Raw genomic sequence first — 13,440 nt, forward strand, 5'->3', positions numbered from 1 at the left:
GATCTAGGCTGGAGTGAGCCTGAATGTGTATTGTTCTCTAGATACTTGCTAAAAAGGTTGGTGGCAAGGTTCAAGCCACCCTGGGAATGGCACCTGGTGGTCGCCTGCAGCCTACAACTAACCACATCACTATTGGTGACCAGATGTCCGCTTAATTAAGCCCATCCCATGCAAGAGTGAGTCTGAGACCTGTGGATTCTCCAAGTTGGAGTATATTTAAGTTGTTTTTTTTTCCCCTTTTCTGCCTCCTGTTTTTTTAAAGTGTGAATAAAACACTGAAGTTTGGACAGTCTGCCTATGTGTGTTGCCTCAGTGCTGCGTCCCTGCCGCTGCCTACCAGAGCAAATGCCTACACAATGCAGCCCTTAATCAAGGTAGCATAGTATGGGGACAGATCAGCCTCCCTGTTAAAAGGGTTGTCCTGTCACAGTTCCACCCCTCACTGTGTCTGGGATGCAGCTATTGACAACTCAGCTGTCCAATCTTGTACAGGGGCATGCTGGAGCTGTCAGTACGGTGATTGACGGCTTGACCATCCAATCTGGTACTGGGGCGTGCAATAGCTGTCAGCGTGGTGATTGACAGCTCAGCTGTCCAACCTGAGACTGGGAGGCACTGGCTATCTACAGGTGTTCATTATTCCAATTGAATGCCTGGCTACTTAAAGGGAATCTGTCACCCCCTGGGCGATATCAGACTTACACTATGGCCATACAGGGTATAGAAAAAGTAAATCTATACATACAGTGGTGACCAAAAGTATTGGCACCCCTGCAATTCTGTCAGATAATACTCAGTTTCTTCCTGAAAATGATTGTAATCACAAATTCTTTGGTATTATTATCTTCATTTAATTTGCTTGCAAGGGAAAAACACTAAAGAAAATGAAGCAAAAATCAAATCATTGATCATTTCACACAAAACTCCAAAAATGGGCCAGACAAAAGTATTGGCACCCTCAGCCTAATACTTGGCTGCACAACCTTTAGCCAAAATAACTGCGAAGAACCGCTTCCGGTAACCATCAATGAGTTTCTTACAATGCTCTGCTGGAATTGTAGACCATTCTTCTTTGGCAAACTGCTCCAGGTCCCTGATATTTGAAGGGTGCCTTCTCCAAACTGCCATTTTGAGATCTCTCCACAGGTGTTCTATGGAATTCAGGTCTGAACTCATTGCTGGCCACCTTAGAAGTCTCCAGTGCTTTCTCTCAAACCATTTTATAGTGCTTTTGGAAGTGTGTTTTGGGTCATTGTCCTGCTGGAAGACCCATGACCTCTGAGGGAGACACAGCTTTCTCACACTGGGCCCTACATTATGCTGTAAAATTTGTTGGTAGTCTTCAGACTTCATAATGCCATGCACACGGTCAAGCAGTCCAGTGCCAGAGGGAGCAAAGCAACCCCAAAACATCAGGGAACCTCCGCCATGTTTGACTGTAGGGACCGTGTTCTTTTCTTTGAATGCCTCTTTTTTTTTTCCTGTACACTCTATGTTGATGCTTTTTCCCAAAAAGCTCTACTTTTGTCTCATCTGACCAGAGAACATTCTTCCAAAACGTTTTAGGCTTTCTCAGGTAAGTTTTAGCAAACTCCAGCCTGGCTTTTTTATGTCTCGGGGTAAGAAGTGGGGTCTTCCTGGGTATCCTACCATACAGTCCCTTTTCATTCAGACACCGACTGATAGTACGGGTTGACACTGTTGTACCCTCGGACTGCAGGGCAGCTTGAACTTGTTTGGATGTTAGTTGAGGTTCTTTATCCACCATCCGCACAATCTTGCGTTGAAATCTCTCGTCAATTTTTCTTTTCCGTCCACATCTAGGGAGGTTAGCCACAGTGCCATGGGCTTTAAACTTCTTGATGACACTGCGCACGGAAGACACTGGAACATTCAGGTCTTTGGAGATGGACTTGTAGCCTTGAGATTGCTCATACTTCCTCACAATTTGGTTTCTCAAGTCCTCAGACAGTTCTTTGGTCTTCTTTCTTTTCTCCATGCTCAATGTGGTACACACAAGGACACAGGACAGAGGTTGAGTCAACTTTAATCCATGTTAACTGGCTGCAAGTGTGATTTAGTTATTGCCAACACCTGTTAGGTGCCACAGGTAAGTTACAGGTGCTGTTAATTACACGAATTAGAGAAGCATCACATGATTTTTCAAACAGTGCCAATACTTTTGTCCACCCTATTTTTTAGGTTTGGTGTGGAATTATATCCAATTTGGCTTTAGGACAATTCTTTTTGTTTTTTCATTGAAGACAAATTAAATGAAGATAATAATACCAAAGAATTTGTGATTGCAATCATTTTCAGGAAGAAACAGTATTATCTGACAGAATTGCAGGGGTGCCAATACTTTTGGACACCACTGTACCTGTATGGCCCATAGCAGAGGTCTGATTGCAGAGAAAAGCACTTTAATCAATTCTTTTTTCCCACAGGCTTGGCGTCCGGGGAACACCAAGCAATCCCCTGCCTCCCCATCATCCTTATGATTGTGCAATTGAGCTTATTCCTTATGCCAAACTGCCTAAAGCTTGCCTTTACAATTTGTCCGGGCCTGAATGGGCCGCCATGAAAGAATATGTTAACGAAAGTTTAAGGAAGGGTAATATCTGTACTTCCTCCTCTTCGGTAGCTGCCGTTTTTTTCTTCATAAAAAAGAAAGATGGGGGTCTCCGTCTTTGCCTCGATTTCCGGGAACTAAACAAAACCCACGTCCACTCATCCCCGACCTATATAATCTGCTTCTGAGGACCAGGGTATTCTCTAAACTTGATCTTAGACGGGTTTACAATTTGATACGCATCCGGTAGGGTGATAAGTGGAAGACTGCGTTTTTAACGTCTGAGGGTCTGTTTGAAAACCTTGTCATGCCTTTTCGGTTATCCAATGCACCTGCTGTGTTTCGAAATTTTCTGAATGATATTTTCTGTGATTGCATTGGAAGATATGTTGTAATTTATCTGGATGATATTCTAATTTTCTCGCCAGATTTGGACTCTCACGAGGAACATGTCCGGGTTGTGTTACAAAGGTTAAGGGAGAACTCTTTGTTTGCTAAATTGGAAAAATGTGTTTTTCTGTTCAGGAAATTTTGTTCTTGGGGTTCATCTTGTCTGCAGAACGGTTTAAGATGGACCCTGGGAAGATACAGGCCATAATTTACTGGGTTTAGCCTCGTGATCTTAAGGCTTTACAGTGTTTTCTGGGATTCGCCAACTATTATAGGAAATTTATCAAGGGGTTTTCTCAGATTGCTAAACCTCTTACTGACCTTACACGTAAGGGGGTAAATCTCAAGATATGGTCTCCGAGTGCTATCACGGCTTTCGAAAAATTAAAAGAGTATTTCATGTCTGCCCCCATTCTGATCCAACCGGATCTCCAAGAACCATTCATTGTACAGTTGGATGCTTCGGAGGTCGGAGTAAGGACAGTTTTCTCGCAGGGGCCCAAACCTCTGACTAACTTGCGTCGATGTGCTTTTTTGTCTAAGAAATTTTTGCCGGCAGAAAGAAATTATGATGTTGGGAATCGTGAGTTACTTGCTGCAAAATTAGCCTTTGAGGAATGGAGGTCTTTTTTGGAGGGGGCGGTTCATCCAGTTACTGTGGTCACTGATCACAAAAATCTAGCCTATATTGAGTCAGCTAAAAGGTTAACTCCTAGACAAGCCAGATGGACCTTGTTTTTCTCAAGGTTTAATTTTTCGATTACATTTTGACCGGGGTCTAAGAATGTGAAAGCTGACGTATTGTCTCTTAGTCTCGATCCAGTTTCTCCTCCAGAACCCCCATCTTCCATTATTCCTCAGGGTATTGTGGTTTCTATGGTAACCTCAAAATTGGAGGAGGAGATCCGTAATGCCCAGTCATTGGCTCCTCCCGCTACTCCAGGGTCTAAATTATTTCTGCCTGTGTACCTAAGATTGCGTGTGTTACAGGAATTTCATGATTCCGTCATAAGTGGTCATCCTGGGGTTACTGCTACGCTACAAGAAAAGCCGTTGCCAGCCTTTTTTGGTGGTCATCCATGCTTAATGATATCAAAGATTTTGTATCTACTTATGAAGTCTGCGCACACGCTAAAGTCAGTCATAGCCGGCCGGGGAATTGGCTCCATTGCCAATTCCAGAAAGACCATGGACTCATTTGTCCATGGATTTCATCACGGATTTGCCTCTGTCTGATGGAAAAACTGCTATCTGGGTGGTAGTGGACCGATTCAACAAGCAAGCTCATTTTGTTCCCTTGTCTGGATTACCTAATGCAGAGACACTCTCCAAGTTGTTTATTTCCCATATTGTAAGGTTACATTGTATCCCTCTTAACATTGTGTCTGATAGGGGAGTACAATTTGTCTCTAAATTCTTGAGAGCTTTTTGTAGTAAACTCGGGATTGACTTGTCATTTTCATCTGCCTACCACCCTGAGACCAACGGTCAGACTGATAGGACAAATAGATCTTTGGAACAAATTTTAAGGTGCTTTGTGCAGCTCAGCAGGAGGACTGGTTTTCGTTTTTACCTCTCTCTGAGTTTGCCTTTAACAGTGGAGTAAATCAGTCTACTGGAACCTCTACATTTTTCTGTAATTATGGGTTTCATCCCCATTTTGGTGAATTTTCTAGGATTAGTTCTGAATGTCCTGGGGTGGAGGTCACCATACAAAGACTTGGGGATATTTGGAAGGAGGTTCAAAAGAATATTGGGACTGCTCTGACTCGCCAAAACTGAAGGCTGATAGAAGATTTTCGGTGGGTCCTGTTTTTAAGATTGGGGATAAGGTTTGGTTGTCATCCAGGAACATTAAACTTAAAGTGCCGTCGGCAAAGTTGGGTCCAAAGTTTATTAGTCCTTATGAGATCCTTGAGGTGGTCAATCCAGTGGCATTCAGATTAAAGCTTTCTCCATCCCTTCGCATCCCTAACGTCTTCCATAAATCCTTATTAAAGGAGTTTGTTCCCTCGGTATTATCTCCCTGATCCCCGCCTCCTCCAGTTTCAGTCGACGGTGGCTTAGAGTATGAGGTTTAGAGAGTGGTGGATTCTCGTAGGGTCCATAATTCCCTCCAATACCTCATCCACTGGAGGGGAGGCGGACTAGAGGAGAGATCATGGGTCCCTGCTCAAGATGTGAAGGCCGATCGATTAGTCAGGGCCTTTCATCTAAAGTTTCCTGGGAAGCTTGTGGGTCTGGGGGCCTCCCTTAGAAGAGGGGGTACTGTCACGGTTCCACCCTTCACTGTGTCCGGGATGCAGTTACTGACAGCTCAGCCGTCCAATCTTGTACAGTGGCGTGCTGCAGCTATCAGTACTGTGATTGACAGCTCCACCATCCATTCTGGTACAGGGGTGTGCAATAGCTGTCAGTGTGGTGATTGACAGCTCGGCTGTCCAACCTGAAACTGGGAGGCACTGGCTATCTTCAGGTGTTCATTATTCCAATTGAATGTCTGGCTACTTTACTGAGCTGTTTCCCCCAGATCTCTGCCAGATGTACATTCAGCTAGTGTGTGTTTTGTTGTCTGTGCCTTAAGTTCTGTTTATTGATCTTCTATTGCCAGACCTTCGACCTTGTTCTGACCATCCGTCTGTTTAACCCCTTCTGCTCTGATCTGCTTTCCTCCTGGTATTCTGATCTACAGAACGTTACCTGACTACGTCTTTGCCTCTTCCCTCTGTTTATGACGTACCCTCCTGGCTTTGACTTCGGACTCCTTGACTATCCCGTCTCACGGCCTGGCCGTGAAAAGTGATTCAGCGTCACAGTCCCATTTGAAATATTTTAACCCATAGGGTCAGTGACGTATAAACTGAGATTTACTAACCCTCCCGGGTCCAGCAGTGAATCTCCTCTGCTGCTCCAGTCTTTTTTGATTGGCTGCAGTGGCACTGCAGCCAATCCTTGAGCTGAGCTGCTCTTGTCGTCTACATTGACTGAACCGCTGAACCTCAGTGATTCTTCACTGCTGCAGCTCATCAACCATACAGGACAGTAGCGAAGACTCCACCCTGGATGCTGTGAAGGTAAGTAAAGGTCAGTTTGTTATTTTACATGTCACTGAGCCTATGGGTTCAAAATATTTAAAAAAGAGCAAACTCTTTAAGCCAAAATGGTATAAATAAAAAGGCCATGTAAAAAGGAAATGAATACCCATCTTACATAACCCTATAGTAACATTATTATTATTATTATTATTATTCAGCTCTATCCTAATAGTTGAGTGCTTTTTTCTATGTGCTTTTTATAAATATACTTTATTTATTTTCACAACACAATTGCTTGTCAATTACTGTGATCGCTCCTATTGGCCAAACAGAGTGGTATTTTTTTTGTGCCATTTTGGCTAACAGAAGAGCCACTAAAAAGGAACATATATGTAGACACACTAACAACAATTCCAATGAGAATCTAATTGTGGACTATTGTTGTTTGTCCTGATGAAGAAGTATGTGTACTTCGAAACGCGTTGACAATTAAAAACCGCATTCAAACCTTTTTGGTATCCTAATACTTCCAGGACCATTGGCAGCGTAGATTTATATCCACTTACTTCCAGTCTTACAAATGAGAATCTAAACACTTCTCTATCTTTATTTGCAGGACATTGTATATCTTCCACAAGCCAAGTACATATCCATATACATATCAGAAAGCAGATTTCAAGTTAAAGGTCTGTATTTTTGATTGCTTTAGCTAATCCTAGATTTGCAAGGTACAACCCTTTTACCTTCATACCCTTTAAAGGGAATACAGTGGGGAAAATAAGAATTTGATACAATGCCGATTTTACAAGCTTTCCCACCTACAAAGAATGGAGAGGTCTGTAATATTTATCGTAGGTACACTTCACCTGTGAGAGACAGAATCGAAAAACAAATCCAGAAAATCACATTGTATGATTTTTGCATAATTAATTTGCATTTTATTGCTTGAAATAAGTATTTGATACAGTAGAAAAACAGAACTTAATATTTTGTTCAGAAACCTTTTGTTTGCAATTACAAAGGTCAGATGTTTCCTGTAGATCTTGACCACGTTTGCACACACTGCAGCAGGGATTTTGGCCCAGCTGTGTGTTTCGGGTCATTGTCATGCTAGAAGACCCAGCCATGACCCATCTTCAATGCTATTACTGAGAAAAGGAGTTTGTTGGCCAAAATCTCATGATACATGACCCCATCCATCCTCCCTTCAATATGGTGCAGTCGTTCTGTCCTCTTTGCACAAAAGCACCCCCAAAGTTTGATGTTTCCCCCACCATGCTTTACGGTTGTGACGGTGTTCTTAGGGTTATACTCATCCTTCTTCTTCCTCCAAACATGGCGAGTGGAGTTGATACCAAAACATTCTATTTTGGTCTCATCTAACCACAAGACCTTTTCCCATGCCTCCTCTGGATCATCCAGAGGCGAACTTCAAACGGGCCTAGACATGTGCTGGCGTGAGCAGGAGGACCTTCCATGCCCTGCAGGATGTTAATCCATGACGGCGTAGTGTGTTACTAACAGTAATGTTTCAGACTGTGGTTCCAGCTCTCTTCAGGTCATTGACCAGGTCCTCCTGTGCAGTTCTGGGCTGATTCCTGACCTTCCTCAGAATCATCGTTACCCCACGAGGCGAGATCTTGCATGGATCCCCAGACCAAGGAAGATTGACAGTCATCTTGTGTTTCTTCCAATATCTTATAATTGTGCAGTTGTTGCTTTTTCACCAAGCTGCTTATCTATTGTCCTGTAGCCCATCCCAGCCTTGTGCAGGTCTACAATTTTGTCTCTGGTGTCCAGCTCTTTGGTCTTGGCCATGGTGGAGAGGTTGGAGTGTGACTGAGTGTGTGGACTAGTGTCTTTTATACAGGTAACGAGTTCAAACAGGTGCAATTAATACAGGTAATGAGTGTAGAATAGGAAGACTTCTTAAAGAAAAACTGTGAGAAAACAGATCTGTGAGAGCCAGAATTCTTGCTGGTTGGTAGGTGATCTAATACTTATTTCATGTAATAAAATGCAATTTAATTATGCAAAAATCATACAATGTGATTTTATGTTTTTTATTTTTAGATTCTGTCTCTCACAGTTGCAGTGTAGCTATGATAACAATTAAAGACCTCTCCATTCTTTGTAGGTGGGAAAACTTGCAACTTCGTCAGTGTATCAAATACTTTTTTTCCTCACTGTATATGACTAGGTTTTTGCTACCAAATTTGAGAACTGCATAATGTAGGGACAGAGACCTTAATTCCAGCAATGTGTCACTTACTGAGCTGCTTACTGTAGTTTTTATGAAATCACTTTTATCAGCAGGAAATTATCACTACAGGAATAATAATCCTGATGTCATGTAGTCCAACCATGCCCCCGCCACTGATTGGCTTCTTTCTGCCTATGCACAGTGTAAACAGACAGCTGCCAATCAGTGGTGGGGGTGGGGTTATACAGGACTCAGCATTCAGAGAACTGGTAGATTTGCTGCAGATACAACAGCTTTTAATAAAAAATACAGTACCCAGTAAAGTAAGTGACACATCCATGGAATTAAGTTCCCCCCCCCCCCTACATCATACTGCACTTAGATTCAGTAACAAATGCCTGGTGACCAATTCCATTTAACTCCTCTTCAAATTTAAGGTCCTTGTGCACATTAGACAAACATTAGCTGAGTGTTTAATGTGTGGGGGGGACCTCCAAACATTTCGTCTACAGGTGATATCCGGTAACAGGAGGAACCAGCATGTCCATTTTTGGACTGCCAATCTTTTTGTCTTATGAGATAGGCTGTCAAATGAGTTTGGCAGCGGACTCTAATGGAGTACACAGGATTGCTCAGCAGAGTGATTGTAAGAGTCGGGAGAAATAGCTGTTGGCTGAACCATTGACTGAAAACCCGTTCAGCTCAACAGTTATCGTATATGTGTGTCTTTAGTCACAAGGCTATTGCAGTGAATTGTATATGCTGAAATACTCTGTTCGGTCATTAAAAGGTTGTCCGGTCTTAGACTACAAGTCTGCAGTCACTCTATAAGAATCCTCACATTAAGAGCACTTCACTCCAGTGTCGGTGATTTGCATATATGCGGTCACGTGCCAACTACATTCAATGCAAATGTATTGAGTGAGGCTGGACATGTCTAGTCAGAATGTGGCCGGAAGTCTAGTCTGAATGTGGCCGGAAGTAGTGACTGCAGATTTGTAGGCTAAAGCCAGACAACCCCTTTAAGATTCTGTTGATTTCATGATCATATAGCCAGAACTATTCTGATCCAGTTGTTTTTCTATTCTCATTTGCTCTTGCATTGGATGTAGATTTGTAGAATTAATAAAGTAAGTGAGGTGATTCCAATTGAACATGTGTGGAAAGATCTTCCAATAAATAATCACGTTTTCTCATAAATATTCTTTGTGTTACAATTGATGGATCAGCCTAATAAAATGAAGTCCTTAATGGGCGAGCAATTACTGATCCCTGAATAAAACGGATGACAAGCTGAGTACACCATGTTAGCCTCGTTATATTTAGTCTTTCATTTAACAGGTCTTTCTAACCCACTTTCCTGGTTAATTCTCTTGGCTTTAAGCTCATTATAAAGATTTGCTTTATTAGATTTGTTCACCTCCCGAGATGTGTGGATGTATTTTAGAATTAATTCGACATTTTATATAAATTGCATGAACTTAACATCTCTTTACAAAGTGTTATCACAATGTAAGTGGCACAAGACTTCCTTAAGTAGAAAGTCGTCGATGAAAACCTTCTTCTCCATCTGTTGAGTAAATACAATAGTATAGCGTGAAAGGGCTATAAATAACTAAATAGCTTAAATTATTGATTGCAAGTGATGAAGGACAGGAAGAGAGGACAAAGTGACAGCGAAAACAGTGCTGCTCCTGAGACTTTGTCAAACTTTTTGACCCTCGTGCCTCTTGTCTCTTATGTCAACAGTAAACCTTCATACAATTAATTATTTAGTAATAGGCGCTTGACTGTTGCAAATGTTCATGTCATTTCAGCTTTGTATTTAATTTAACACCTTCCGATGTCTACATTGCTGACAGACGATGAGGAGTCTGTGAAATAATTACTGACTTCTATGGCCAAACTGCAAAGCATAAATAAGTCATTAAAAAAAAACAATCATGGTGAACTGCGTCTTACTTGACCTTGGATAATTTAGGAGTTTTTTAAATGTTTTTTTAATTTTATCTTGTAACTACACAGACAACAGATGATCGAGATAGAGGAACCTATTTCTTATGCGTTGATAACCTGAGGCCTACGGAAATTTTAGTAAGCTTCTCAGCACTGACTCGCTGGGGAGATTCATTTGGTGAGTTTGTTTTCTGGTAACCATTTTATGGCCATAGTATTTCACACATGCGTTTTTTGATGAATGTGCTAGTTTGCTAGCTAAAATGATTTGTTAGTTAGCGAAATAATTTGTCCATGTCACATATGTGGCCTGTGTTTTTATGGATAGAATACATACCCATTATTGTCTCCGGTGAAGTTCATGTGTTCTTGTTTTTTTGTGGACTGATTATATGCTAAAAAAAAGATAAGAGAAATGGTCGATTTCATGGATCAAAATTGTGCACACACATACAGAGTTTAACTCCTACGCTAACGAATGAGCTTTGGTGGTAAGCACTCGAGTCTCCTACGGTAGTCTCTCCAGCAGAACATTGTAAAATTATTCAACTGTATACTGTACATAAAAGCTACTTAGCTCATAGAACCACAGAATGTTAGAGTTGGAAGGGACCTCCAGGGTCATCGTGTCCAATCCCCTGCTCAATGCAGGATTCACTAAACCAGGGGTCTCAAACACGCGGGCCGCATGCGGCCCCTCCGGCTGCTTCATGCGGCCCGCAGGCACCTTAGACCCCTTGACGATCGCGGCCCGGTCCATGAGCCGCGGACATCAGCGCTTTAGTTCAGTGTATTGCCGCACAGAGACCGGCTCTCTGCACGCAGCAATACCAATGCCAGCCGCCGACCTATCAGAGGCCAGCAGCTGACATCTGCGTCCCAGCGCAGCGTTGTATGATGTCACTGTCATGCACAGATGTCAGCTGCTGGCCTCTGATAGACCGGCGGCTGGCATTGGTATTGCTGCGTGCAGAGAGTCGGTCTCTGTGTGGCAGTACACTGAACTAAAGCGCTGATGTCGGCAGCTCCTGGACCGGGCCGCGATCGTCAAGGGGTCTATGGTGCCTGCGGCCCACATGTGCAGAAATGACACCGAGGGAACGGAGGACAGTTGAGAAGAATCTTTTTTTTTTCTCTGTTACGTGTATGTGAAGAACAGCATAGGGGATATAGCCCCAATATGGGGACCTGGATGGGGACATAGCTGCAATATGGGGACATAGCCGCATTATGGGGACCTGGATGGGGGCATAGCTGCAATATGGGGACCTGGATGGGGACATCCCTACAATATGGGGACCTGGATGGGGACATCCCTACAATATGGGAACCTGGATGGGGCATTACTACAAGATGAGGACCAGTTCAAAAGATGTATAGAAAAAAAATGGTATCACTAAAAATGTCACTTTTTCATGCAAAGAATGTGGCCCCCCAAATTAATTTTTTTCTGTGTGCGGCCCATACACCCAGCCAAGTTTGAGACCCCTGCACTAAACCATCTCAGACAGATGTTTGTCCAGCCTCTGTTTGAAGACTTCCATTGAAGGAAAACTCACTCAACAATGTATTAAGGCTCCTATACACATTACACTAATGTTGATCAAAAGTGCCGATATAGAGGGGTTCAGACAACACTCTAGTATGGGATGTATGGGGTCCCCCAGACTATTGATCGTTAGAGGAGATGTCGATCGGGCATGTCTGATTTTGGACTGCCGATCACTTTTTTTCTCTTGGAGATAACCTGTTAGCAGCTATCGGCGATTTTCTACTAGAGAACACAGGAGCGAGCGCTGCTGTGCATGAGACAGATGGCTGAGATGGCTGTCACCCGAACAATCGGCTGAAGAATCATTTGACTGACAGCCATCTAATGTGTATAGCCGGCTTTGCAGCTTTTTCAGTCCGGATCGTTTAGCGCAGTGTGGCTGTGTAAACAGCCTAATTCAATGACCACCGATCTGTAAATATTTACTGAATCCTAAATGAAGTATGGTCTCATCATGATGGGGTTTTCCTAAGAGAAGTGCTCTTTATGAGAAAGAAAGCTGTTGCTATGCGCTGGATTGGAGAGAGCCTGCCCTCTATATCGCCATAGAAATAATGCTGTCTCATATGATAATGTAGTGTATGAAAATAGAGGCTGCCTTCAACCCCTTACCGACATCCTCCTCTGTACATGTAGGTAGCGGGTGTAAGGAGCGTGCTCATGGGGTGACACAGCCAGGATCTGCCTCTAACTGGCTTCGGGTGGAGCGGAGCTCTGCCCGTGACTGTTAACCGGGTAAATGCTGCTGTCAAACTCTTACAATGGTATTAACAGCACACCAGCATGTGGACATGTCATTCTATGCGCCCATGAGCACCCCATTGATGTGATAGCTATGACAGCCAATTATGTGTGGAAGACTTCTGTGTCTGTCATCACGGAGCTGAATTGAAACCCAGCCAGTGGTTGGACGTCAAAGGAGACCTTGACATTTACTATATACATTAATAATGTTATATTGCTGTATATAGAACAAGTGATCAGATGATTGCAGGTTCAAGTCTCCGAAAGAGGACTTGTAAATACAGTAAAATGTTATATAAAAACTTTAAAAAAATGCCCCGCTTCCCTCATTAAAAATAAAGATATATTAAAAAAAAAAATACACATACTGTATGTGGTATCACTGCGTACATTAAAGTCAGATCCCCATAGTATAACATTGGGCCAAGTGCTATCCGATAGAACATCGGATAGCACTCGGCCATGTTATACGCTAATTTGATCATACCAATAGGTCTACTATGACCCAAGAGATGTAATTAGTTTTTCTAAAACAAATTTTTCAAGCACATATGTTCCTTTTCACAATTATTATACAGCAAAGGAGCAAAGCTCACAAAAGAAATATTGGGGATAAAATTGCTAGATTTTTAAACCAAAAAGCTGCAACGCTCCGATGTTGATATAGTCAAGAAAACTGCCTAGTTTTGTTTCCATTTTTTTTGCATAGATGCAATAAGTGTTGACCCGAGTCTTGTTAGACCAAACAGCTCTGACGTCATAAGGTATCTTGGTGATAATATAATCATTGGGATTTACACAGCATGCAGAACCATATCTTTTTAATTATAAATTGTAGCTACTTTGTGATCAGGAAGGCAGAAGTGGTAACAAAATGGTTTCTGCCTTTTCTGCAAGTAGCCCTGTAACCCTATGGATTGTATACATAAATCCTTGTCTACAGTGGACCTCTAACTATGGGTGGTCCAGGATGTTAAAACTTCAAGTG

The 13,440-nt window shown here is 42.5% G+C and overlaps 1 protein-coding gene across 1 annotated transcript in view; it reads left to right on the plus strand.

Annotated features, from left to right (window-relative positions):
- Positions 1-13,440, plus strand: part of ADGB (androglobin) — a 443,164-nt gene that overhangs the window by 241,700 nt on the left and 188,024 nt on the right. The window contains exons 16-17 of the mRNA XM_073672692.1: positions 6,614-6,683; positions 10,226-10,334. Coding sequence (XP_073528793.1) covers positions 6,614-6,683; positions 10,226-10,334 — 179 coding nt within the window. The remainder of the gene's footprint in view (positions 1-6,613; positions 6,684-10,225; positions 10,335-13,440) is intronic.

Source organism: Phyllobates terribilis, unplaced genomic scaffold (assembly GCF_046119375.1).
Source record: "Phyllobates terribilis strain yellow unplaced genomic scaffold, ASM4611937v1 Scaffold_3__8_contigs__length_932513732, whole genome shotgun sequence".
Lineage (NCBI taxonomy): Eukaryota > Metazoa > Chordata > Amphibia > Anura > Dendrobatidae > Phyllobates > Phyllobates terribilis.